Source organism: Microtus ochrogaster, assembly GCF_000317375.1.
Source record: "Microtus ochrogaster isolate Prairie Vole_2 chromosome 6 unlocalized genomic scaffold, MicOch1.0 chr6_random_2, whole genome shotgun sequence".
Lineage (NCBI taxonomy): Eukaryota > Metazoa > Chordata > Mammalia > Rodentia > Cricetidae > Microtus > Microtus ochrogaster.
In genome coordinates, this window is record NW_004949095.1 from 9918218 (window position 1) to 9943959 (window position 25742).

The 25742-nt window shown below is 35.1% G+C and overlaps 1 protein-coding gene across 2 annotated transcripts in view; it reads right to left on the reverse strand.

The window, feature by feature from the left end:
- Positions 1-25742, reverse strand: part of Rabgap1l (RAB GTPase activating protein 1 like) — a 657680-nt gene that overhangs the window by 581422 nt on the left and 50516 nt on the right. Inside the window, exons 2-8 of one of the 2 annotated variants that reach the window (XM_005363940.3) lie at positions 19885-19941; positions 19753-19800; positions 18240-18432; positions 16638-16848; positions 13886-14060; positions 5170-5327; positions 2903-3013 (exon numbers count right to left, since the gene is read on the reverse strand). In XM_005363940.3, coding sequence (XP_005363997.1) covers positions 2903-3013; positions 5170-5327; positions 13886-14060; positions 16638-16848; positions 18240-18432; positions 19753-19800; positions 19885-19890 — 902 coding nt within the window. In that variant the 5' untranslated portion in view covers positions 19891-19941. Of the gene's footprint in view, positions 1-2902; positions 3014-5169; positions 5328-13885; positions 14061-16637; positions 16849-18239; positions 18433-19752; positions 19801-19863; positions 19942-25742 lie in introns of both variants that reach the window. The other variant, XM_013352517.2, reaches the window with a different exon arrangement.

Sequence of the window (25742 nt, forward strand, 5' to 3'; positions counted from 1 at the left end):
TCTTGTAGACCAGGCTGGTCTCGAACTCACAGAGATCTGCCTGCCTCTGCCTCCCAAGTGCTGGGATTAAAGGCGTGCGCCACCATCGCCCGGCTTTCTGTCCAGTTCTTAAAACTTTATATGTCACATCTAACATGGATAAGCCAGAAAAGGAAAGAATAGTAGAATTTGTTGAGACAGGGAACAGTTCTCATATCTCTTCAAACAATACAGCATTTTATTACATACAGGTTTAAATAATGTATTTCATATTTCAACACATTTTAGGCAATAAAAATTTTATACAGTTCATTCATTTATCTGAATTTGCAAACAGAAGTAGAAAAGTAGAAACATGAATTATAGTAGAAGACAGACTCAACTCAAAATTATCTGTCTTATCACAGTTAAGGCACTAAACCTTCATGCCTCACTTTCCTCAACTGTGAAACAACATAATAATATCTACACTCATAGGTCACAGTGCCTAGAACAGTGCTCAGAGCAGAAAGTGTTAAATGAGGGGAAGTAACTCTAAAACTGTGTTTCAAGCATTGTGCTAGGAGTTAAGATAAGCATAGTACTTTCTAATAAGGGTTGAGAAAGACAACTGCAGTATATCAATATCAACATATGAAATATCACTATATGAGGTGCCCAAGAGTGCAAAGAGATAAAGTGACTTCTTTCCTAACAAAAACTGAAGTATATCAAACAAACAAAAAAACTAGAGCGATCAGGGTTCCCTGCCCTGTGGGAAGTCCAAGGACCTTTATAAGTTACTTGAACCCTGATCACTCTTTGGGCTGACGAGGGAGGGGGAATTGATTGGGGGAGGGGGAGGGAAATGGGAAGCGGTGGTGGGGAAGAGACAAAAATCATAAATAAAAATAAATAAATAAATAAATTTAAAGAAAAAACTAGAGCACCTAGGGTTTAGTATATTATTCTTTCTACTTTGAGGTGTGATTGAAATTTTATATTTTGATTTTTATATATTTGATTTTTAAATAAATTTTATTTTCTCCATGACAAGACACACTCAGAATATGTAATCTGAAGTATATTCTTTCACACCAACTGTCTTTCTACTACAAAAATTACTTTGTTAGTGTAAGAATTCTCTTGATGAGACTGCCACCTACTGGATAATTAAATTCTACCATTTACAGTTTGGGCGTAATAAAAGGGAAGGTTTGTTTCTCTTTGAAACATATTAAACTAAGTATTTACAAAATCTCCCATATCACAGATAATTAATTCTGTCAAAGAAAGCATTGTTTTGGCAAACCTAAAGCAATCCCAAGCCAATGCCTACTTAGAGATCAACTAACAAAAAGAATGAAAAAGGAACCAAAGAATTTAGCATGAATTTATTAACCATTGCTAAATGCAACATATAATTGAAAGAATGAGATTAGCAAGATAGTTATCTCACCTGCTAGAAAAATCAACTCAATATGGATCAAAGACCTTGTAATTTTGAGCTATTAGAAAAAAAAAACATGCAGAAAACACTTTCAGGTGTAAAGATAGGCAATGACTCTCACTGGAACTCTAATACACCAGAATTATAATAGCAAGAATTAACAAATGAGACTGCATACATTAAAAAGCTTCTTCAAAAGTGACAAGCATTGGCATGAAGAGACACCCACAGAATGGGACAAAGTTTTACCAGTTATCCTCTGTTAAGTGATTAATTTTCAAAATATATAAAAACTAACTTTAAAAAAACAGAACAAATAATCCAATCAATGAATGAGCAAATGAATTGAATAGTCCTCAAAGTAAGTACAAATGGCCAATAAATCCATGAAGAAATGATCATCATTCTTTAGGTATCAAGTAAATACAAATAAAAACTACTGCCTAGCTTGGTTTGGTTTTTGAGTGTATGCAACAATTGATAATCCCATTAATAATATATCTTTTTCTCATATCCCCATCTTTACTTCATATTGTAATTGAATATCATATGGCTCCTTTAACATGAATCTTCTTTATTTGTAAATTGACTTTAGAACTGAATAACTTTCCACCGATTTTTCTATTCATATTCTTGTCCATTTTTCTCCTTTGTTTTCTGTCAACCACTAAAAATATATTACATTATAAATAATAACTGTCATCTGAAATCAAATTCTGGGAGAAATGATTATGTTAGTGACTTTATATAAAATTTTTTTGGCCCTCTAAAACATTTACTTACTTAAAAGCATTCCTATGAATAAATACACATACACTTTCCTGGTGTTGGAGGTCCTTCTATCTATGTGTTTCTTTCATGGGTTAATAAAGGAACTGCTTTGGGCCTATAGCAGAGCTGTAGGAGAACAGAGCTAGGTGGGGAAAACTAAACGGAATGCTGGGAGGAAGAATGCAGAGTCAGAGAGATGCCATAGATCCGCTGCAGGAGACATGATGAAACTTTGCTGGTAGGCCACAGCCTCATGGTGATACACAGATTAATGGAGATGGGTTAAATTAAGATGTAGGACTTAGCCAATAAGAAGCTAGAGCTAATGGGCCAAGCAGTGTATTAATTAATATAGTTTCTACGCGATTATTTCAGTTCTGGGCAGCCAGGACAAACAAGTGCCCCCTCTTCCAACATTTTCCCATCAGTTGCTGGAATTTCAGAAGCTTTAAAAGATACAAAGTAAAAATAACTAATTTCCCTCCATGTAAATAAGTGTTAATAAAAATAGAATATAAACAAAAAAATGTAAAGAGTGAAAGGGGCTCTGTAAGGGCAGTACAGGATAAGAGAGATGGAGAAGTGGAAGGGGCAGGGCAGACAGAAGCAGGATACACTGAAAACCACAGTGAGCTGTACAGCTGAGATTCAATAGGAAACATCTGATACATGTTAACAATGACAATCCCAGTCTGAGCTATGACATAAGAACAAGCTGCTTACCTCTCAATAGCTAATTCTTTGTTAGAAAGTTGCTGAACTGTAATCACAACCTTCTTCTCTACTCCTTGCTTTATTTTGAAATAAAATTTATCTCTATCCTTAGGCACAGGACTGAAATATTCAAAAAGAACAAAAATTAGCGATATAATAGTAGAATAAAATAACACCGTCTAAAATGAGAACAAAACAACAAAGTATTAAGCCAAGAACATTATATTCTTTCTTGTTGGTTTGTTTGTTTCTCCAGACAGGGTTTCTCTGTGCAGCCCTGGCTGTCTTGGAACTCAGTGTATAAACCAGGCTGGTCTGGAACTCAGAGATCTGTCTGTCTCTGCCTCACAAATGCTGGGATTACAGGTGTATGCCCCCATCACCAGGCATATATTCTTAAGTCATGCTGAATATCACATGACTACAAGTAGAGAACAGTAAATTTGGCAACCAGCAAAATAAAACTCACAGAAATTTTGAACATGAATTACAAAATCCTTCTAATTTTATCTCTCAATCAAGATAAATACAGTATTTAAAACTATGAAAACATAATATAATTTCAAATTTAGCTTTTAAATTATACCAAATTTTCAAATACTGCTTTTTTTTTTTTTTTGGTTTTTCGAGACAGGGTTTCTCTGTCATATTCTGGTTCAGCTGCTGGGTGGTCATGAGCACCTGTACCATAATTAAACCAAAAAAAAAAAAACATAGTAAGGAACACTTTATCCTTTTAAATATCAAGAATTTAAGACTACTTTAACATATCCAAGTAAATATAAATAAAAGATGGACAAAAAAAGATACAAATCATATACAGAAAGTTAATCAAAGTCTAACAAAGGATAAAGTAAATATTCTCATAATGAACAAATAAAACTTAAAATACAGGTTGTCAGAATAGAAAAATGCTTCCAGAAACTTATTTAATCTGACATTCACTTTTTTTTTTTTTTTTTTTTTTTTTGGTTTTTCGAGACAGGGTTTCTCTGTGGTTTTGGAGCCTGTCCTGGAACTAGCTCTTGTAGAACAGGCTGGTCTCGAACTCACAGAGATCCGCCTGCCTCTGCCTTCCGAGTGCTGGGATTAAAGGCGTGCGCCACCACCGCCCGGCTGACATTCACTTTTTTATTGGTAAAAATACACATAAGTATCTGGCAATTATTGTTACAACTAAAGGCTGAGTGTGGTAGTGCACATTTTAATCCCAGCACTTAGAAGGCAGGGCCAGGCCAGTCTCTATGAGTTTGAGTTTAAGGCCAGCCAAGAGCTATGCAGTAAGACCCTGAATCAAAAGATAAAAAATAAAAAATTAAGACATTGTTAAGGTATATAAGCGATTGTTAAATAGGCCATTTCCTAGTAACTGCTCACTTTTTAACTGGAAAAAAACATTTTAATATATAATAGAAAAAAGTTAAATGATGATCAAACCACATAATATGCTAACAGCAACCACTAAAAATATTTTTGGTAAAAAATATTTCTATAAGGGGATAGAGGGCTGGATAAGCAATTAAGAGCATTTGTTGCTCTTGCAGAGGATCCAGGTTCAATTCTGACCTGGCAGCTCACAATCATCTGCAACTCCTGTTCCACTGGATCCAATGCCCTCTTTTGAGCTCCGTGAACACCAGGCATGTACATTTTACAAACATACTCACAGGCAAAGTAATCATACACATAAAATAAATACATCTTTTTAAAGCTTTGATTTTAAAAAAATAATAAAAAAAAATTTGAAAGAGGAAAAATATATATAAATAACTGTAAAATTTTCCCTACAAATACAATAAAGGAGAAAAATTAACTAGCTGAAAGTAGCAAGTGACACATTTATAATCCTAGAACTTAGGGATTAGACCCAGGAACATCAGGAGTTCAAGACGAGCTTCAGCTATATAGAGGTCAAGCCCAGCCCAGGCTACAATGAGACCTCATCTCAAAAAACAGTTCAAAATAAATAAGAAAATGGAGAATAAATTAACACTTTTAACAAAAAGTGATTCTCCATGGCTGATAAAATTACAGCCTGTGCCCTGTTTTTATGATTTTAATGTTCTATAATATCAGATTCTTTTATCAGTAAAAAAAAAAACCTGTGTGACTGTGAGAGAAGTGTGAGAAGAGTGAACTATAATTATTCACCAAATATTTCTGGGCTGTCTAAAGCCTTATACAGACACGATCTGGTGTCTAGAAGGTATGCTAGTGAATACTGTATCACAGACACAATGCTTTTTTTTCAGAGTATTCTTTTCAGATATTCTCACCTAAAGTTTCCTTTTCCATCATCTTCTTTTACCTCCAAGGAGACACTAAAGGTAAATACATCACTGTCCGGGGTCGGGATGATTGAATCTTTAACATCAGACACTTGTCTGGAAGAACGTTTGAATGCAGTACAGAAACTATATAAAATTCTGCTTACCTAAAAAAGTAAAAATGGAAATGTAATTAGACCAAATCACTAAATGAATCGTGATAGTCTTCTCTCCCATTCTGAAAGCCTATAACTTTCCATACCCACAATTTGAAAGTAAATACAGTATAAGCATCTCTCAACTATTCAGATGGTATATAATAACATTTTTATTAAGTATGCATTAAAAAGTGATAGGTAAGCCAGGCGGTGGTGGCGCACACCTTTAATCCTAGCACTCGGGAGGCAGAGGCAGGTGGATCTCTGGGAGTTCGAGGCCATCTTGGACTACAAGAGCTAGTTCCGGGACCGGCACCAAACAAAGCTACAGAGAAACGTCTCGAAACCCCCCCCCCAAAAAAAAAAAAAAACAAAAAAAAAGTGATAGGTACATAACCATACATAATAAATGCAGACCATCCTAATTCTAAATTATTATACATGAATAACAACATTAGCATGAAATCCAAAAAAAATATTGCTAAAGTATTCCTCAAAAAGCACACTAATTCCATGGAAGGTTTAAGTATATAAAGTCAACAGTAATGCATCATTTCACAAACTAAGCTCGAGTATGATAGATATTTTTACACCTACACAGTTAAGATTCACTGTAGACACTATCAATATAAACCCTAGATACCTGAAGGGAACTAGTATAGAAGAGCTAAAGCTAGGAACTGGAATGTGAGAATGAACACCAGCAGCAGGTTCAGGTCCACTCGGGAATGACAGCGAGTCAGCACTGTTAACTGAGATTCAGAACCTCTCTTACTAACAAAATGCACAAAACACATAACCAAAAAAAAAAAAAACCTTGTGAATCAGAGAGCATTTGATTATTAAGGAATATTTTCTTTGAAATGTTTTCCCAGATGATATTATCTAATGAACACAATGCAAGATTTCAAGAAACAGCTTAACTGTACAACACATTTGTCACGGGGGAGAGCAGGGGTCTTTTGGGTGGCAGATACATGAAAGATTGTTCTATTGTGGAAAATAGATATTTGCTATCATCACTCAGTACAAATCTCTTATATATACAGCTTCAGATACAGTGAGTTTGTTGACCAACTCAGTTCAGACATACCACTCCACTTGGATAATTTGACTAATCTTACAAAACAAGCCAATGGGTATTTGCAATACTTTCTGTAAACCAGTAAAGTGACTAGGTAGAGTCTAGAGTTCTGATGACTTTTAAAGAAAGTTGCATTGTTTTCATCAGTTCTCTATTATCAAAGACTTGTTCTCACAGAGTAGTAGAGAAGAGACTCAGGATCAATGAATTAATGCCTATGTGTGAACCAAGACTACATAAATATGCCCAAGTGTACTCATATTGAATAAGACTAGCCTCACTAAGAAAGAACTGTCTAACTTAATAGCTGTCTGTCAAACATTCTTTTTTTGTTGTTTGGATTTTTTTAGTTTTTCTTTTCTTTTTCTGTCAAATATTCTTGCTTTGTTTCTTTAAACTCTTAATATTTAAAAAGTTAATAAAAAGGATTTTTTCTTTTTTTTTTTTTTTGAGACAGGGTTTCTCTATAGCTTTGTAGCCCAGGCTGGCCTCAAACTCACAGAGATCCACCTGCCTCTGCCTCCTGAGTGCTGGGATTAAAGGCATGCACCACTACCACCCAGAAAAAATGAACTTTTAAAACAAAAAATCCAGGATGGCTCAGTGGTTAAGAGCACTTGTTGCTTTTGCAGAGGACTCAACACCCCCATGTGTCCTCACATCTGTCTATAATCCCAGTTCCAGGAGATCCACAACCTCTTCTGGACTCTGCAGACTCCTGCATGACATGGTGCACAGATGCACAGGCAATCAGATAAATATAAATATTTCTGAGACAGGATTTCTCTGTGTAGCTCTGGCTGGCTGTCCTGGAAATTGCTCTGTAGACCAGGCTGGCCTCAATCTCACAGAGCTCTCCCTGCCTCTGCCTCCTGGGAACTGGAATTAAAGGTGTGTGCTACCACTGCCCAGTTTAAATAAGTATTTTTTTAAAGTTGGCTCACAGCTCTACTCCCAGCATTAGAAGGGCTGAAACAGAACTGTCACTAGTTGAATGCTAGGCTTGGCTATAAAAAACTGTGTCAAAAAAGGATAAACTGAACTAAGTTAAGTTCAAAAAAGAAACTATATTTATTTGTAAATGTCTCTAGGCTACAAAATATTGCAATGAAAGCAAAAGTGAAGGTGGAATCTACATCTTTCAATGAATATTCACAAACAAGGTTTTAGTTAAAGTCCTCAGTTTCTCTATGGAACTCCCTCAGCTTTAACAAGCTAAATACTGAGCTACAGCAATGAAGCTACACCCTTTCAGCATACAGCAGTTATGGTAACATGATTTGAAAAGTTTTTGGTATTTCATTTGGCGTTTTGTAGTATAAAAATGATTTCCAGGATAAATAGTGAAAAAGTTTGAAGCTATTCTATTAGCATTAGGGCACTCTAAGTGACTGCGAAATTATATTTTTATTTTCATATTTATTTATTACTCAGATATTTTCCCAAAGTGGGCAGGAACTATAAATACAACACTTTCCAAAAGCTATTCTCATCCCTGGGTTTACAATAAGTGTCAGAACTAACATCTCAAACTATGCGCTAGAAACACCAAAGACCTCCAATCTCACAGTCCATCAACACATAGTTTGGACAATAAAAATAGGTTGAGATGAGAGGAGTCAAACAGGATCCTATTTTTAATACCTCACTTTAGGAAACACAAATAAGATTTTACTGAATATTAACAAATTTCTCAATTTTAAAGTCAAATTATCAATGAACATATTAATCTTGGAAACCGCTTTTAAATTTTTCTTAAAGCAAAAATACTCCTTTAAATAGAAGAAATTGGGCCGGGCGATGGTGGCGCACGCCTTTAATCCCAGCACTCTGGAGGCAGAGGCTGGCGGATCTCTGTGAGTTCGAGACCAGCCTGGTCTACAAGAGCTAGTTCCAGGACAGGCTCCAAAACCACAGAGAAACCCTGTCTGGAAAAAGCAAAAAAAAAAAAAAAAAAATAGAAGAAAGTTAAGCTGCAATTGTAGCTCAGTGGTGCCCTGAGCATAACATAAGCAAGGTGCTACAACTGACCTCAGCACTTCAAAATGCCATTTGTTACTTCAAATAAAATATGCTACTTCATTTTTCTGTTTTGCTTAATTCATATATTCTGGAAGTTAAGTTCTTCCTGAATATATATGTACATATATATGTTTATGTGTATGTATATATATTTATATATACACAATCATCCTACATTTTAAAACAAGCTGTCCTCAAACTCATACAGTCACATTTTGACTTCCCTATTTTTTGATTACCCTAAACTACTTTTCAAATATCAAATCAATTCTTAAATCAACTGCTTAATATTTTAACATTAACAGTGCTATAGAAATATCACTGCAAACCTATATAGTGAATATTAACAGTAGATCCATATTTATAGCACAACATTCATAACTATACAGTATTTTAGCTAACCCCTATGATCTGGTATAAACAAGTGAAAATAATAATAGTAAAGAATTGGTATTAATAGAAGTAGAGACAAGTCTTTTTCAATGAAAACAATAACTTATTAAACAAATTTTTGAGCATTTTCTGCGCACAAAGTAACATTCTAGGTGCTATGAATATACATTGAAGAATATAAAACATATTCAAATGAATACAAATAAGATGTGTTTATATTGACCAAGAAAGAATCATTAGGTCAGTCAAAATCAGAAATGTTATTTTAAGTTTCAAATTTCACTAGAATGTAGCCCATTAATTTAAATGCCATGTCTCACAAATTGCTATTTCCACCAAAAGGGTTAAAATTATATGTGAATTCTAGAGTCAGTGAATAGAACAAAAGTGATGCAAAGATTAGGAAAGTTAAGAAACAGTGATTACCAACAGCAGTTCTTTGAGCACTATATACTATATAAAATACATTGAAAATACATACCATAGCAAAAACTTCAATACATGGCAATTAAAGCATATACACACAAAAACAATCTAAAATTGACACATTTGTGTGCAAGGCAAAGGTTTATTGACAAATAGTGCAGTAGGATTGTTTCCACAGAAAGTATCTGCAGAAAACATTAGACATAAAATTAGGTATCTGTTACTACTGGAGGTGGGGATGCAGTACATAGACATCTGATACTATGGATAACCTACAATCCTAACTATGATAGAGCTTGGGTAACTTTATGTTCTTTATTTCAGTATTTTCCAATTAGTAAATATCATACAGCTAAAGTTCAAATGATGCTATTAAGTGACAGAGGCACATACTTAAATATATTTTCTTTTTCAAATATAAAATTTTTCCATTAATAATCATGAAACAATCTATTCTTTAGAAATACTATCAAGAAATGTTCATTCAAATCTGGCAGTGGTGGCACATGCCTTTTACTCCAGCACTCAAGGGTCAGAGGCAAGCAGATCTCTGTGAGTTTGAGGCCAGCCTGGTCTACAGAGGTAGTCCAGAACAGCCAAAGATACACAAAGAAACCCTGTCTCAAAAAAAAAAAAGTGCTGGGTGGTGGTGACACATGTCTTTAATCCCAGCCCTTGGAGGATCTCTAGAAGTTCTGGACAATTTTGTCTACAGAGTGAGTTCCAGGACAATCAAAGCTACACAGGAAAACCCTGTCTCAAACAAAAAAAAGAAATAAACTTAAAAATATGAGACAAGCATGTGATCAGGTATATTTAGCACACAGTTTTAATCCCAGTACTTGGGAAATAGAGGCAGGAAGATTTCTGTGGGCTACATAGTGAGTTCCAGATCAGCAAGGGCTAACTACTGAGACCCTATCTAAAAAAAAAACTTTACCAATTTTTATTTAACAACTTGTAATTTTACAACTTGCTCAAATGCATTATCATTGAAAATGGCCAAAATGAAGAATTTAAAAAAAAAAAATTACTATACAGCTCGGCATGGATACTTATAAATCCTGTAACTAGGAAAATTGAGACCACAGGTATATTACACCTTCATATACATATATATACACATAAATGAATACTTACAGGGACATATCCCATAATCACACACAAATGGGAAGGGGTATATCTTAGCATTACCAATGCCCTTTAAAGTATTCTTTTAAAGCTCTCTGTACCATATCCACAAAGATACAAGAAGCATGGGCAAATCCTTATCATTTTTTCACTACTTCTGACATTTTGATTTGTCTGCAATACCTCAGCAGAAATCTTGCATTATTCTCCCTATACAAAGATCACAGACATTAAGATACATCTGGTTGGACTGTCCAATTATGTTACAAAGATCCAGTCCAATAGGGTCCTACAGAAGACTACCCAGGACAATATGTCAAATATATCCTGATATCACAGTGTCCAAGAGAGTCATCACTCTTGCTGGGCACCCTTCTCCACTGTTGTATCTGCTGCTTGAAGACATTCATGGTGAAATAAGAGGACAGCTGGTAAAAGACATGCTGCTATTGCTTGAAGAAGTATCTGCTTCCCTGTCGTAGAAAAACCTTCAGGTACCATCCAGGAACCTTAGGGAGAAAGAAAGGGAAGAGAAAGTAATTAATGTCATTGCTACATATCATGCATAAGTGATAAAATTGTCCTTTAGTCCCTAAGTTCTTTGTGCTTACCAAAAAGGACTCAAATAGTATTTGTCCCTTTACCACAAAACAGATAACCCCTGGGAAACAGATAACTAAAAGATTTCAGATCAACTTAAAGTGTAATTACATTATATTCTTTTTATTTTTTTGGATAAAGCAAGAAAGATGTTGACAGATTATGTAAAGATTTGAGTAAACCACAAGTATAACTGAAATGCAAGCTATACATCTAACAAATCTACTTTCAAAACACAATGAGAAACAAAAGCTTACATTTATGTTTTACCTTTTTTAATTTTATCTTTTGTTACATTATTTCTCCCCCCCCCCCCGTGTGTGTGTCGCACATGTGAGTAGAAGTCAGAGGATAGGTCCATCTTATAGGTGCGAGAGATCAAACTGAAGTAGTCAGCTTTAGCAGCAAGCATGCTTTTCCACTGAGCCATCTCTTTGGCCCCTACTTTTTATAATATTTAAACAAGAAAATTGTTGCTGAAAATATATAGTGCTTCTGAGATAAAGACTTTTAAGCCCAGCTCTTTTATCCATTCTCTTTGTCTTGGATCAAGCAAAAGGTAACCACACAAAATATCATCTAAACCAGAACATTTTTTTGAATTAAATATAAAGGTATTAGTAATATGCCTGGACAAAAAGCATAAATTAAGGCTTTTCTAGGCAACTATAAAGTCAGTTGTCTAAAAAAATCCTACACATACAAACCATGGTATGTTATAAGCATCAATCAAATAGATGCTCCCTACAATGTCTGGCATAAGCTCTCTATATACACTGGGTTACTCAACATCTAGAAATTTTCCCTCTCAATAAGGTTTAATAGCCAGAGTCCTGTCCTTCCTTTTTCAAACAATATATTTTTATCAGCAATGAATGAAAATAAAACACTTTCAAAAATGTGTTTTTTAAAAAACTAATACATGAAAAATCACTTTTTTACAACCAGCAATACACTGTCTAGAAATATAATGGACAGCGGTATCTCCAAAATTATCATGAATTTCATACGTTTTCCCACTGACCACCCAACTATTAAAAGCTCTTAAACAAAGACATCTCCTACATTCATAAATAAATAGCTGTTATAATCCCCAAAGAGAGTTGCATACATACCATCAGTTACATAAATGCTTGCAATAAGGTTCCCTCTCAGTTTCCTCCTAGGGCAGATTTCCATCTCTCAAGCAGCAAGTTCTTCAATTCTTCAGAGTTCATCCCCTTGCTGTTCAGTAACAGTGATCCAGTAACCATACAGGTGTATTAAGTGACAGCTGTCAACATGAAATGCCGCGACTCTACCAATCTGTTTCCCCAACTCTGCAGTGAAGTGTATAAGGATCACAAATGGTCCTTTCACTCACAGAAACCCTTGTATTCTTTCAACATACTTACATTCGTGTCTAGATAAAATATTAGCACATTTGGACCAACTCACTCTTGTCAACCACAGTTTTTCAGAAAGTAGTGAGTATATATTACAGACTTAAATTTTAGGAGGAAACAGATTAAGGCTTTACCTGAAAAAGCAAATTAACAACTTGAAGTGTCATTAAGTCATGAATTCTGGCAGAGAATTTCTATAGTTACAATATAAATTATATGTTTCCACATGTTTTAGTGTAAAGCCAAATAATTACTATGGCATAAGAAATAGCACACCAAACATATTTCGTATTAAACTCACAAAGAGCTATGTTTCTATGAATTCTTGTGTTATGGTCATAAGTGTCTATAATTAAAATTAAATGTACATGCTGCATGATAAATAAAGACTAAAATGGTGCTGCTTTTAGCTGTTTCTGTTGACAATTTAAATTTTTAAAAAATGAGCATACTTGAAAAATTGTTCACACAAACCTACTTTTCAAAACCTTTGAAATAGATTCAAGTACTAAACTAATACAATTTGTAGTGCAGGGACGAGTCGATAAAACTCAGAAAAGAACGCATTTGCAGATATTTGATTCTGAACTTTTATTCCAATGAAAAATAAATCACTAGTTAATAATAATTGCTAAGAATATACTGACATCTTCAAAAGAGAAGTTCCCCTAACTCTATGAAAGCATCTGTATTTTTTTACTGGACCAACTCAAGAATGAATTCAAGGCTTAAAGTTATAAACAGGAATCACCAGTGAAATCAAAAGAGATCTAAGAAATAATGTCAGGCCAGGCGGTGGTGGCACACGCCTTTAATCCCAGCACTCGGCAGACAGAGGCAGGTGGATCTCTGTGAGTTCGAGGCCAGCCTGGTCTACAAGAGCTAGTTCCAGGACAGGAACCAAAAGCTACGGAGAAACCCTGTCTCGAAAATTCAAAAAAAAAGAAAAAAAAGAAATAATGTCAGTATACTATGTAAGTGAAAGCATTACACAACTATCAAGCCCAGCAGAAAATCGGGCACTGAAGATGCATTTTTTAAAAGCCATTTGGACAAATAAACCTGAGCAAAATAAGAAGAGTCACAAAAATACTCATCCTTTCTGAGCATAAATAAGCAAATATTACAATGGTAGGGTAGAAGGACAATTTCCCAAGTGGCATTTTCTACTATGCATGCTCTACCTACAATACCATGTTCATACACAAAGCACAACATTTACAGAGCCTGTCCTAGTACAGAGTCTGTCCTGGAACTCGCTCTTGTAGACCACGCTGGTCTTGTCTTGAACTCACAGACATCCACCTGCCTCCCTGGTGCTGGTATTAAAGGTGTGTGCCACTAATGCCCAGCCAGACTTAGCTTTCTATAGTTGGTGCCATGTCAATGCAAATATTAACATGGTTGCTACAGACTCCAAGTTTATATAATGTCTAGTTTATATATGTCTTTCTATGACAGGGAAATCAAGAGTTCAAAAAATCCTAATTTAACTCAAGAAAATTGCTACACTATATCATACTTACTGCCTCTTTAATTTCACAGGAGAAAACATGTATCTGAAAGTCCTCTGAACCATGAGAACTCTCTGTAAATGCAAAGCAGTTGCTCTCCATTGTCCCATCATGCCCTCGTGCACAGAATAGCACCTTATAAATTGGGAAAGATGCTATCTCCACATTGCTTGACTGGTCTATGATTCTGAAACAACAAAAAATGAGATAAGGATATCAACTATCAAAAAACAAGCCATACCAATATGACATATTTATCTTAAAATCACAAAATGGTTATTAATACAAATAAATGAATTGTCTTGTTACTCAAAATTTTTTTGAAATATTTTTTATTTATTTATTATGTATACAACATTGTGTCTGTGCGTATGTCTGCAGGCCAGAAGAGGGCACCAGACCTCATTACAGATGATTGTGAGCCTCCATGTGGTTGCCGGGAAATGAACTCAGGACCTTTGGAAGAGCAGGCAATGTTCTTAACCACTGAGCCATCTCTCCAGCCCTCAAAATTTTATATATACAAACACACATACAAAATCATTTCATTTTAACAATTTCTTCATTCTTGTTTCCTATGAGCCAACTCACATACTCACCAAAGTCAATTTTATATATATATATATGTATGTATGTATGTATGTATATATATATATATATATATATACTATAACTATATTGTCATATCTATTTTGTACTATATATATATCACTCATTCCAAGTTTTTATGTTATTCTGTTAAAAGCAATGCCAGTAAACGGGGAAGAAGACATCGAAGTAGAATTGTTGGAGAAAAAAAAAAGGTTTCAGCAGAAGAAAGGAGGGGCTAGACAAGGATAATAGAGGATGTGTGAAAATACCCAAAATTCAGCATATATATGCATCATATTTTCAAAGAATTTGGGGTTTTTTGTTTTTTTATTTGTATTTGTTGTTTGTTTTCAAGATAAAGTCTTTTTTTTTTTTTCCGAGACAGGGTTTCTCTGTGGTTTTGGAGCCTGTCCTGGAACTAGCTCTTGTAGACCAGGCTGGTCTCAAACTCACAGAGATCCGCCTGCCTCTGCCTCCCGAGTGCTGGGATTAAAGGCCTGCGCCACCACCTCCCGGCTAAGATAAAGTCTTTCTATTACAAAGCTATGGCTGTCCTAAAACTCACTGTATAGACCAGACTAACCTTAAACTCAGATATACCTGCCTCTACCTAGGATGTTCACCATGAGCACAGCCATTAAAGAACTTTTTTAAAGAAGCATTTCTCAGATCACTAGAAATAATGGTATGTAAAGGGGGAGTGAAAGAGAAAGACTAGCACAGAACATTCCTAGAAAGTCCATTTCTTTTTTTAATATTTTTTAATGATTTATCTAACTTTATTTTTATATGCATTGGTGTGAAGGTGTCAGATTTCGTGGAACTGCATTTTTAGACAGTTGTGAGCTGCCATGTGGTTGCTGGGAATTGAACCCAGGTCCCTTGGAAGAGCAGTCAGTGCTCTTAACCGCTGAGGCATCTCTCCAGCCCCAGTCCATTTCTTTTTTATTCCTTTCCTTTTCTCTGTATGTGCTTGTGTGTGTTTGTCAGAGGGTTTGTATTTGTAGATGTTTGTGTGTGCAGGTGTACAATACTTGAAGAGGTCAAAAGTCGGCCTCAGTTATCAATCCTTAAGAACTATTCCATCTTATTTTCTTTGTTGTTGTTGTTGTTTAGATCTTTCCCAGTCAACAAGTCCCATCAATCCTGTCCCTCAACATTGGGGTTACAAGCATGTAGCCACACCAGAATTTTCTTTTCTTTTAACTTTAATGGTAATACCTCAAACTTAGGTCCTCTGTCTTGTACAGTAAGCGTTCTTGCTCACCTTGTTTGCTGAAACAGAATATCTCACTGGGACCTGTGGCTAAACAACAGCAACCCAAAGATCTGCCTGCCACTGCCTCTCATTTTGAAGGCTTCGGAGACAAAGGAAAGTGACTGCTCTACAAGTAAGAGGACCTGAGTTAGACATTTAGGACCTTAGGAAAGAAGAGACTCTGAGTGCTGCACGCCCTGTGCTTGCAATGCCAGTGCAAGAGAGGTCAACAGGTAGCTCCAGAAGCTCCCACAGACTAGCCAGCAAGCCAGTCTAGCAAACTTGGCAAATTCCAGGCCAGCAAGACACTCTTGACTCAAAAAATTTTAATTTAAATTTTTAGAAGGTAAATAGCACCTACAGAATACCACCAGTAGCTGTCCTCTGCCTCCACAGACACCTACATGTCCCCACACATATTTCACACAAGAATATATTAACACAATGTTTTCTTAAGACACTAAAGGCATTTTTATCAAAATATGTAAATTTGGGGGCTGGGGCGATGATTCAGTGGTCAAGAACACTGGCTGCTCTTCCAGAGAAACTGAGTTCATTTCCCAGCATCGACATGGTAGCTCACAACTGTCTGTAACTCCAGTTCCAGGGGATCTGACACCCTTGCACACAAACATGCAGACAGGACACCAATGTACATAAAAGTAAACAAATCTTTTTTAAAAATTTTAAATTTACAATGCTATTAGTAGATACTAAGTACTTAATTTACTAGATTAATAATTTGAAAATACCCTCTGCAAGCAAGAACAAGTTCTAAGCCTAAATGTAATTTTTGATTTGCATTGTAAGTCTAGAGAGTGTATGTGAACTCACATTTCAGTCCCACATTTGATTTATAACATACTCACCAACACTCAGAATACTTAATTATACACTAAGAAAAAGAAAGTTTACCTCACAGAACCTTCTGGAACATTGGGCACATACAGTGTAACAGCAAAGGGGCACTGACTGGAAGCTCTCATGGTTGCCATTGCCCGTAAAGCCTCTACTTCGCTACGTGGGGAAGAAACTTTCATAAATCCTAAGTAGGTCAATTTGTTAAATAGGACACTGTCTTCTTCAGGAAGTCCACTTGGAGAAGACAGTCTGGGTTTGGAAATTTCTGGGAAGAAAAACGAAAACAATCAAGTCACTAGTACGCATTCCAAAAACAAGTCATTTCTTTGTTTCCCTTAACACTGGCTCACTAGCCTGTGTAAACTATTAAGTTTTCTAATGAAGCTGCTTTTCTTTCTATTGATTTTCATAATTGCGTCACCCAATTTTCCTCTCTATATAATGATGGGTGCAGGGAGCAGAGTGAGTACATTTGTAATTCTACACACATTTTTAAAGAATTCATTATTGTTAGATAATATCTATGTGCATGCTAAAAAGATTATTCATTTTTCAAAACTATAAATCATTTAAGCCATTTTTTATTTGAACTATAAATATCAATATTTAATTATTTTAGCATTAGTATTATATGTACATATGTTGCTATGCATCTCTGTCAAATTAGACATATGAAACAATAAACAAGGTCCTGTAGTAAAAACATTATACATAGGGAAGCTTACTGATATTTCTGCAACTGAATTTCTAAAAATGAAGAGAAAATTTTATCTGTGTAACAAAATATTCATAACTATAGATTCTAAGCACAAAACAATATAGATAAATGGATCTAAAAATACAGACAATAAAATTAGTAAGCAAGACTTAAATTATTTAAAATATGAATAAGGACTTTAATTTTTTTAACAAAGTGAGTAGAAAAATGAAAGGATAACTAAAATATTCTAAATCTGAGTAAAATGGGATCTAAAAATGAATCATTCTCTGGAAGGTTATTAAGCAGGAGATTTTTTTCTATAAAAGAAAAACTGTTGCAGTAAATTTCTTCAACTGAAAAAAAAAAAAAACGACCTGAGAAGGAACTGAAAGCACCCAGTAAAGACTCTGCTCAAGCAGGAGACAGTATGCAAATGACTAACACTTTGTTAAGTAAATTCCAGGAATATAGGAGAATTATTGTGGAGAAGAAAGAGGCTTAACTAGCAAGAGTTTAAATGTATAAGTGTCTATATTGAAGAATCTCAATGATTAGTCCAGCAGTGGTGGCTCAGGCCTTTAATCCCAGCACTTGGCAAGCAGATCTCTGTGAGTTCAACGCCAGCCTGGTCTACAGAGCAAGTTCTAGGACAGCTGGGGCTACACAGAGAAATGCTGTTTCAAACACACACACACACACACACACACACACACACACACACACACACACACACACGGCTTTCCTTGCCAACACTCTCTGACATTTGTGGTGTGGGTGCATAGGCTTGTGGCATGTGCTTATGTTGACACAGGCACATATACATACACACACAAATCTTTTTGTCAATATAAAGGTAATGTTAAACTAACATTTTTCTAGTTTTTGTCTTTTTTTATTTGTTTATTTGTTTCTTTATCCCATTTCCTCATATCATCTTTAAGTATCTGGTTCATTACCTGTATTGGATGGATCCAAAACTAACTGAAGAGATGGCTTATTTGTTTGACCGGCTGGAACATCTCCAAAGGAGTAGTCTGAAATCTCACTGGAACCCTGACAATCAACAAGTAGGCTGCTTTGTCCTTTCTCAGAATCTCTCAAAATCTCTGCCATGGCTTTTTCCAACTGTTCATCACCATTGGAAGCTATCTATAGGTAGAACAAGACAATTCTTTTTCAATCCTCTTAATTATGAAGCTTAATTCATTAAAAATATTCATTTTGAGAAACTAAGATCTAAAAATTCAAATATATAGTCAATAAATACTGAGAATTTACTCAGTGGTACCTAATTCCACATATCCATAACACACTGAAATCCTGAATGATAAAATCAACTGAATGAAAAGGGGCTTATTAGTTCCACAAAAGAATTCTTCATAAAACACTGCAGGTACTTTCAAATTACATTTGATACAAGATCCTATTGATACAAGACCAGTGAGATGGCTCAGTGGGAAAAGCAATTTCTACCTACAATCCAGATTCCTTATGGTCAAAGGAGAGAACCAACTCACGAAAACTGTACTTGAACCTCCACACAATATATGGTATCACACACATGCCACATACACACACACATACATCAGAATTTAATTTTATGTGTTTTAAGAGGAAAATGAATGTGTAAATATGGTATATTGTAAATAACATTTAAACAATTATATTTCTTAGCATCATCCTATAAAGATTTTTTAATTTCTTTATAAATTCTTCATTAGCTACCAGAGTGATGCTAATTTTCTTAAAGTTATATTTCTGACTCACTGATACATTCTGATACCATACTTAATATTAAGAACAGTCATCAATAAAGTAGCACTTGGATAGTTCCAATCCTGCTTACAAAGAATAGTTACCAATTCCTATGCACATATACCAGGTTTGTTTGCTTTCTATTCTTTGACTTACAAAAGGCAACCCAAAATTTAAAAGAGAGAGAAAAGAAAAATATCCAAATGAAAATTCAACTGCCAAAAATATAAGATATGCACTTCTAAACTAATCAGTCGACTACTAAACCATCTGCCAGATTCTCACCACATGATTCAAAGCATAAAATGCCTAACAGAAAATCTTTCAATTAAAACTCAGAAGAGAAGCACAATCAAATAAAATTATATAAGATTTAACCAGTAAGTTTAATTCACATATTACTTTTTCTCTAATTTTCCTTGTATTTTTTCCTCCTAAAATTTCTGATTTTCTAGAAGATAAATAACCAAAAAAGAATTTTAAAAAAAAAGTTAAAAATCAAACCAAATAATTAGCCCCTGGATAATAAAGCATTAATTATTTTATTATTATCAAGATCATCCAAAAGAATCAATCAAACACTGATTTTTATTATTCAGGTCAATACTTTAAGAAACCCTTCAGTTTTCATCCTCACGTGTGCTCCAAATAGTTGAAAGGAAAAAACAAATTTAATGAAAAATGGTACCATATTAAAAAAAGAAAAAACAATACCTTCAGCCGTGGCTTTCCATCATCCTTTGTAGAAGTATCATCTGCAGGCTGAGGAACCAAAACAAATTCTTCACTGTTCTCTGTGACCACAGAATCAGATGACCCACTAACCTTCTGTAATGAAGCTCTGACCTCCATTTCACTTCTGCAAACGTCTCTTCCCACATCCACCTGGCAAACCTGGCAAAACTAAAGGGTACAAAAAAAAAAAAAAGTAAAACTTGATTAAAAACAAACTAGTTTAAAAAACGAACTAAGAAAACTTTATACGACGGTTCATATAAAAAGAATCCTGGCACAGATTGTCTACATATTAGGGGGCTGTCTTCTTGGACTAGGCCACACGGTGGAAATGCATTCTCCCAACTCTTAACTTTCAGACCAAAAGGATAGTGTTACCTGAAAAACACAAACTAGCCTTATCTCAACCAAAAATTTACCTCTGCTTAACTATTTTGTTAAGAAATACTGGAGGTTTTACTCATTTGTTTCAACAAACAGAGAAAGTAAACAAGTGACTAGAAAAAAATCTCAAAATTACACACACAACTGTTCATGCCTGTAATCTCAGATACCCAGGTCTGAGACAGCAAAAGCCTTTAAGCAGAGTTCAACACAGCAAGAAAGAAAAACATAGCAAAAACCATGTCTCATAAAATATATAGTTATTCAGTTACTTTATCAAATCCAAATGCTTTAAAAAATTATCTCCTAAAGGCCAAGTACTATTCTTTGAAATATTTGGGAGATCACTGAAACTGACAAATTAATAAAATTCAACACCCTAAGATATGTCTTTCTTTTCCAGAGATACTAATATTTAATAACAATCAAAAAAACTATTCATACAGGGTATTGATATACCAAGTTCAGTCTCAATAATTAAATACAATGAAACTCCATTCTCTTGATAGATCTACAGTTTCACAGAAACTCAAAATTTCTAGACATTCATACATTCGTTCACACAACTAATTCTGACTGAGGATATTATAACCTACATAACAGACATTGGACCTAATCTTTGGTTACATGCCTAAAGAAGGCTAGACAGGTAGTCACTGTCCCAAAGTTTAAATACTAGAGAAGGAAAAAAGAGCAAGAAAGGGGGAGGGAAAGGGGGAAAAGAGTTGGGAAGAGGAGGGAGGGAGAAAGAAAGCAAGAGGAAGAGGGAAGGAAAGAGAACAAGAGCGATCATTCCCAATCTAAAAGTTATAAAGAAAGTACAACAGCAAATGACAGAGGAAATAGCATAGAGTGTAAGAGTAACTTTAAGTACATTGGTAGAAAAGGAACTCTTAGAGGTAAAACCTGAAAGACAAAAGAAAAAAAAAAACCTAAATTAAATGATGTACACTGTCAATACATGGCAATATGACGAGGGCAGGATAACAGGCTGACCTAATGAACACATAACCCTGCAATCCACGGATAGTCCATAAACAAACAAACAAAAAAAACCAGAAATGTTCTTCCAAATACATCACTTTTCGCTGCTCATATAAATGTGACTGCAATATTCCACTTTGACAGTAGGTGGCACTAAAACCACTAAGCTAGACACACAAAAAAGGGGGGATCCAAGTTCAAATTGCACATTTAAAATTTACTTTTAAACTTTTTCAAAAAAAAAAATCAAAATTCCAATGAATACCCACAAAAAAGGATTATACTCCTCAGCCATCTGTCATGTATTGCTATTATATAATATCCTTCATTTATTATGTTCTGTGTTTATGAAACTCCAATATGGGTTTGTCTTCTCTTTTCCTCTTTTAAGATGTACTTTGAATCCTTACTTGCCAAAGCATCACACAACCCAAGTATCAAATGTGTGGTCAATCGTTCTCCAAGCTACTTTTTGTTATATTTTTCTACCTGATCTCTAAATGTCGGAAGTTCTTTTCCCTTGCCAACTCACTGAAGCCACCATCTCACTAGGCTGAATGAAAAGCTCCCATGTGTCTCTATGTTCACAGTCTCACAGATTTCTATCCCAACGCAAATATTTTCTCTCATTTCCTAACTTGGAATCCAAAACCATTCTTGTCATTTCCAAAGAAGTTTTATCAGTGTCTTTAAGTCAAATGTGACCAAAGAGAATTTTTCTTTTTCCTTTTTTTATCATGTGCATTGATGTTTTGCCTGCATGTATGTTTGTGTGGGGGGTGTCAGGTCCTCTAGAACTGGAGCTACAGACAGTTGTGGGCTGCCATGTGACTGCTAGGAATTGAAATCAGGACCTCTGGAAGAGCAGCCAATGCTCTTAACCACTGAGTCATCTTGCCAGTCCACCAAACAGAATTTCCAGTCAACTTTCCATCACTGTTTCTCATCCATATTTTTCATTTTAGTAACTAAGCCACTTTCTACCAACTTAATCAAAGAAAACTAGATGTCATCCTTACTACTTCACTCTATGTCAGCAGGTTATGGTCAGTCCCTCTAAAACAAACCCCTCCTCTACTTCCAGGAAAATACTTCCAACAGAAGAAACAGGATATGTGAGAGCATACATAAAAATTATATTCAACTTAAACTTGAGACTAAAATCATTTTTGCTATAATTCAAACAGAACCCAGCCTTACTAGGTGCACACTCTCTGATTAGAACACCTTAATCAAAGCAAATTCTTTCCCATGTTACAGACTTGACTCTCAGGACGACTACACCTTCTACTATTCACTTTCATTCATGTGTTTAACACATACTCCATGAGTCCCTACTATGCACCAGAAAATATACTCATTAATAAAAGCATTGTCTCTATCTTCATAAAGCTAACATTCTCATTAAAGAATCTAGAAAAAAACAAATCAAGATCACACCCTGATATAAGTACTACAAAAGGTGTATGAAAATGCTACAAGGAAACATATTACTTTGTAAGCTAACTAGAAATTAATTCATTTTAAAAGTAGGTTCTTTTACATAGCTCTATTTCAGTGGCCCCATGTTTTTCATAGCAGTTGTATACCAAAGTTTCTAACTCTGTGAAAATAAACTTTCTCCCAATAGATCAGAATTTTAAGCTGTTTTTATCACAATTTTAAGCAGTAATATTTAAAAAGGCCTGTCATGAATGTATAACATATAAGTGGATGACAGTCTGCTTTTATCATTTACTATTATAAAATACAAATAAACCTATAAAACGTTAAAATTTATCAAAACACAGACACACAAACATTAACAGACCATACACAATACCATTTCAAGAGGAATGTATAAACACAAAGATTCAATTATCATAAGTGTGTAAAATGAACTGTAGCACAATAAGCATAACTTCACAACAGCCTCCTATGAGTATAAGAATGACTTCTGTGAATGTGAACTAATCATCTTCATCTCCACAAGAAACTGCATATGGTACAGGCTGGAGAGATGGCTCAGAGGTTAAGAGCATTGCCTGCTCTTCCAAAGGTCCTGAGTTCAATTCCCAGCTACCACATGGTGGCTTACAACCACCTGTAATGGGTTCTGGTGCCCTCTTCTGGCCTGCAGGCATACACGCAGACAGAATATTGTATACATAATAAATAAATAAATATTTAAAAAAAAAAAGAACTGCATACGGTATCAGAAGTGATCTCCCAACCTTGTGCCAGATGTCAGACCAGAAGCTACCCCCATGTGACCAAATGAAAGAGAAGAATAATAGCAAGAAAAAAAAACTCTATTCCAAACAGAGAAAGAGAAGGAAGGGTGTCAAAATTCACAAAGGTAGCCACAGTACACCTCAAAAGTTCAGGAAAAACAGGCAGGTGCTCACAGAAAAGAAGCCAAGATGAGCACAGTTCCCTAGAAGGAAGATGGGAAAAAGGAAAATCCTCCAGAAAGTTCAACACCAGCCTAAACAAGGGAAACACAAGAGCCCACAAACTCAACAGATGTTCCTCAGTGGCCCAAGTACACACAGCCTCCAACCACAAGAAGCTGCTCCACCACCTCATCTTCCCTGTCTTGTCCCCCACCCTACCCACTGGTATTTTCCCCTGTTTCTTTTTAATAGATTTTAAACAGTAGTTTTGCTTCCTTATAGCTTTCTATCTATCTATCTATCTGCTTTTATTTTATTTCATTATGCATCATATATAACACATATGTTACCTGATTATGTATAAAAATGTTTTATTTACATATTTTTCATTATTAGGCCATCCTTTTGCTTTTCTTTCCCCTGTCCACCATGTTTATTTTTCTCTCTACTACACGTTCAGTAATTATTACTGTTGTTTTTCAAAAATAAACAGTAAACCTCTTTTCATTTTTATTCTTCTTCTTACATTTATCTAATTTTTTTCTAAACGTTATTATTTAATTTTTCATTTTCAGCTTTTATAAACTCTTGGTCTTTTCTCTTTCACTCTAAAACATCCTTCTCCAACCCTTATTTAACTTTGATTTTCTATTTTTTTCTTTCCCTTCCTTTCTTCATTTTATTCATTTCCTTCTTACACAATCTTAAATAATCTTTAACATCAGAAAACATTTTTTTACTAGTTGACTTTAATTGTAAACTTGACACAGCCTAGAATTGTAGCACAATTAATAAAAACCCAAAGACAGAAATTGGGGTTCAACCTGAAGGTCCGAAAACTAAAACAGCCAGCCACTGGCTCTTACCTCTACCTCAGTCCAAAATGGCCATCCTGCCTCCAGGAAATGCAGGACTAAACTGTGTGTGAGAGCTATCTCCTCCCATCTTATAGTCTTCTCTAGTGCTGGGATAAAGGCCTTATACCACTACCACCAGGTTTGTATGGCAAACTAGTGTAGCTACTGGGATTAAAGGGGTTTTCACCACTATCTGGTCTGTAAGGCATCACAGTGAGGCTGTTTTACTCTCTTCAGGCAAGCTTTATTTATTAAAATACAAATGAAATATCACTACATAGAATCATCTGAGAACCCTTGACTGAGAAGTTAAATAGATTAGACTGGTCTGAAGGCATGTCTGTGAAGGACTGTCTTCATTGTTACTTGATATAGAAGAGTCCAGCCCACTGTGGGCTGTACTGTACCTACTAAGATGATCCTGGGCTGATAAGAAAACCATGAACCTATGTATAAGTAAGCCGGCAAGTAGATTTTTTTTCCCACGGATTACCTTTCTATTTCTTACTTGAGTTCCAGCCCTGACTTTCCCTCAATGATGGGCTATGACCCACAAATATATGCCAAATAAACTCTTTCCTCCCCTATGCTTCTTTTTGTCAGAATGTTTTTAATCACAGCAACGGGGGCGGAGGGGACTAGAATACTATTCTACATTAGTATTCCCTTGGGCTGTGGTCAGTAATGATATATAAGTGGCTTTAATGAACATTAAGTGTATTTCTGTAGCTTGCATAGTTTGACACTATTGCTATTATAATTGTTTCCATTTCCCTAAGTGGTAACAAAGAAGAAGGTCTCAAGTGCAATAAAGTCAGAAGAGATACTGAAGCCTACACATAGGCAAATCACACAACAGACACACACACAAAAAAAAAAAAACTCTAAAAGAATTGAGCTACTGGATTCAAAGATACTAAAAATGGGTAAAAGACTAAGTGAAAGGTCAGAAATTTACTAGTAAAAATGATCAGTGACCTCAAAGAAGATATAAGCAAGCAGATGACTATAATTCAGGCACTGGAAAATAAGCAACATGAGGGGAGGGGTGGGGGAACTGAACCAAATGGATTAAAATACAAACAATGTAGGTCAAAGAATAAGAAACAGTAAACAACATGGGGGGAAATATCTGCCATGAAATTGAGATTTTAAAACATACATGTAGGAGCTGGAGAGATGGCTCAGCGGTTAAGAGCATTGCCTGAGTTCAATCCCCAGCAACCACATGGTGGCTCACAACCATCTATAATGAGGTCTGGTGCCCTCTTCAGGCATGCACACAGATAGAGCATAGTATACATAATAAATAAATAAATAAATAAATAAATAAATAAATAAATAAATAAATAAATAAATAAATAAAATT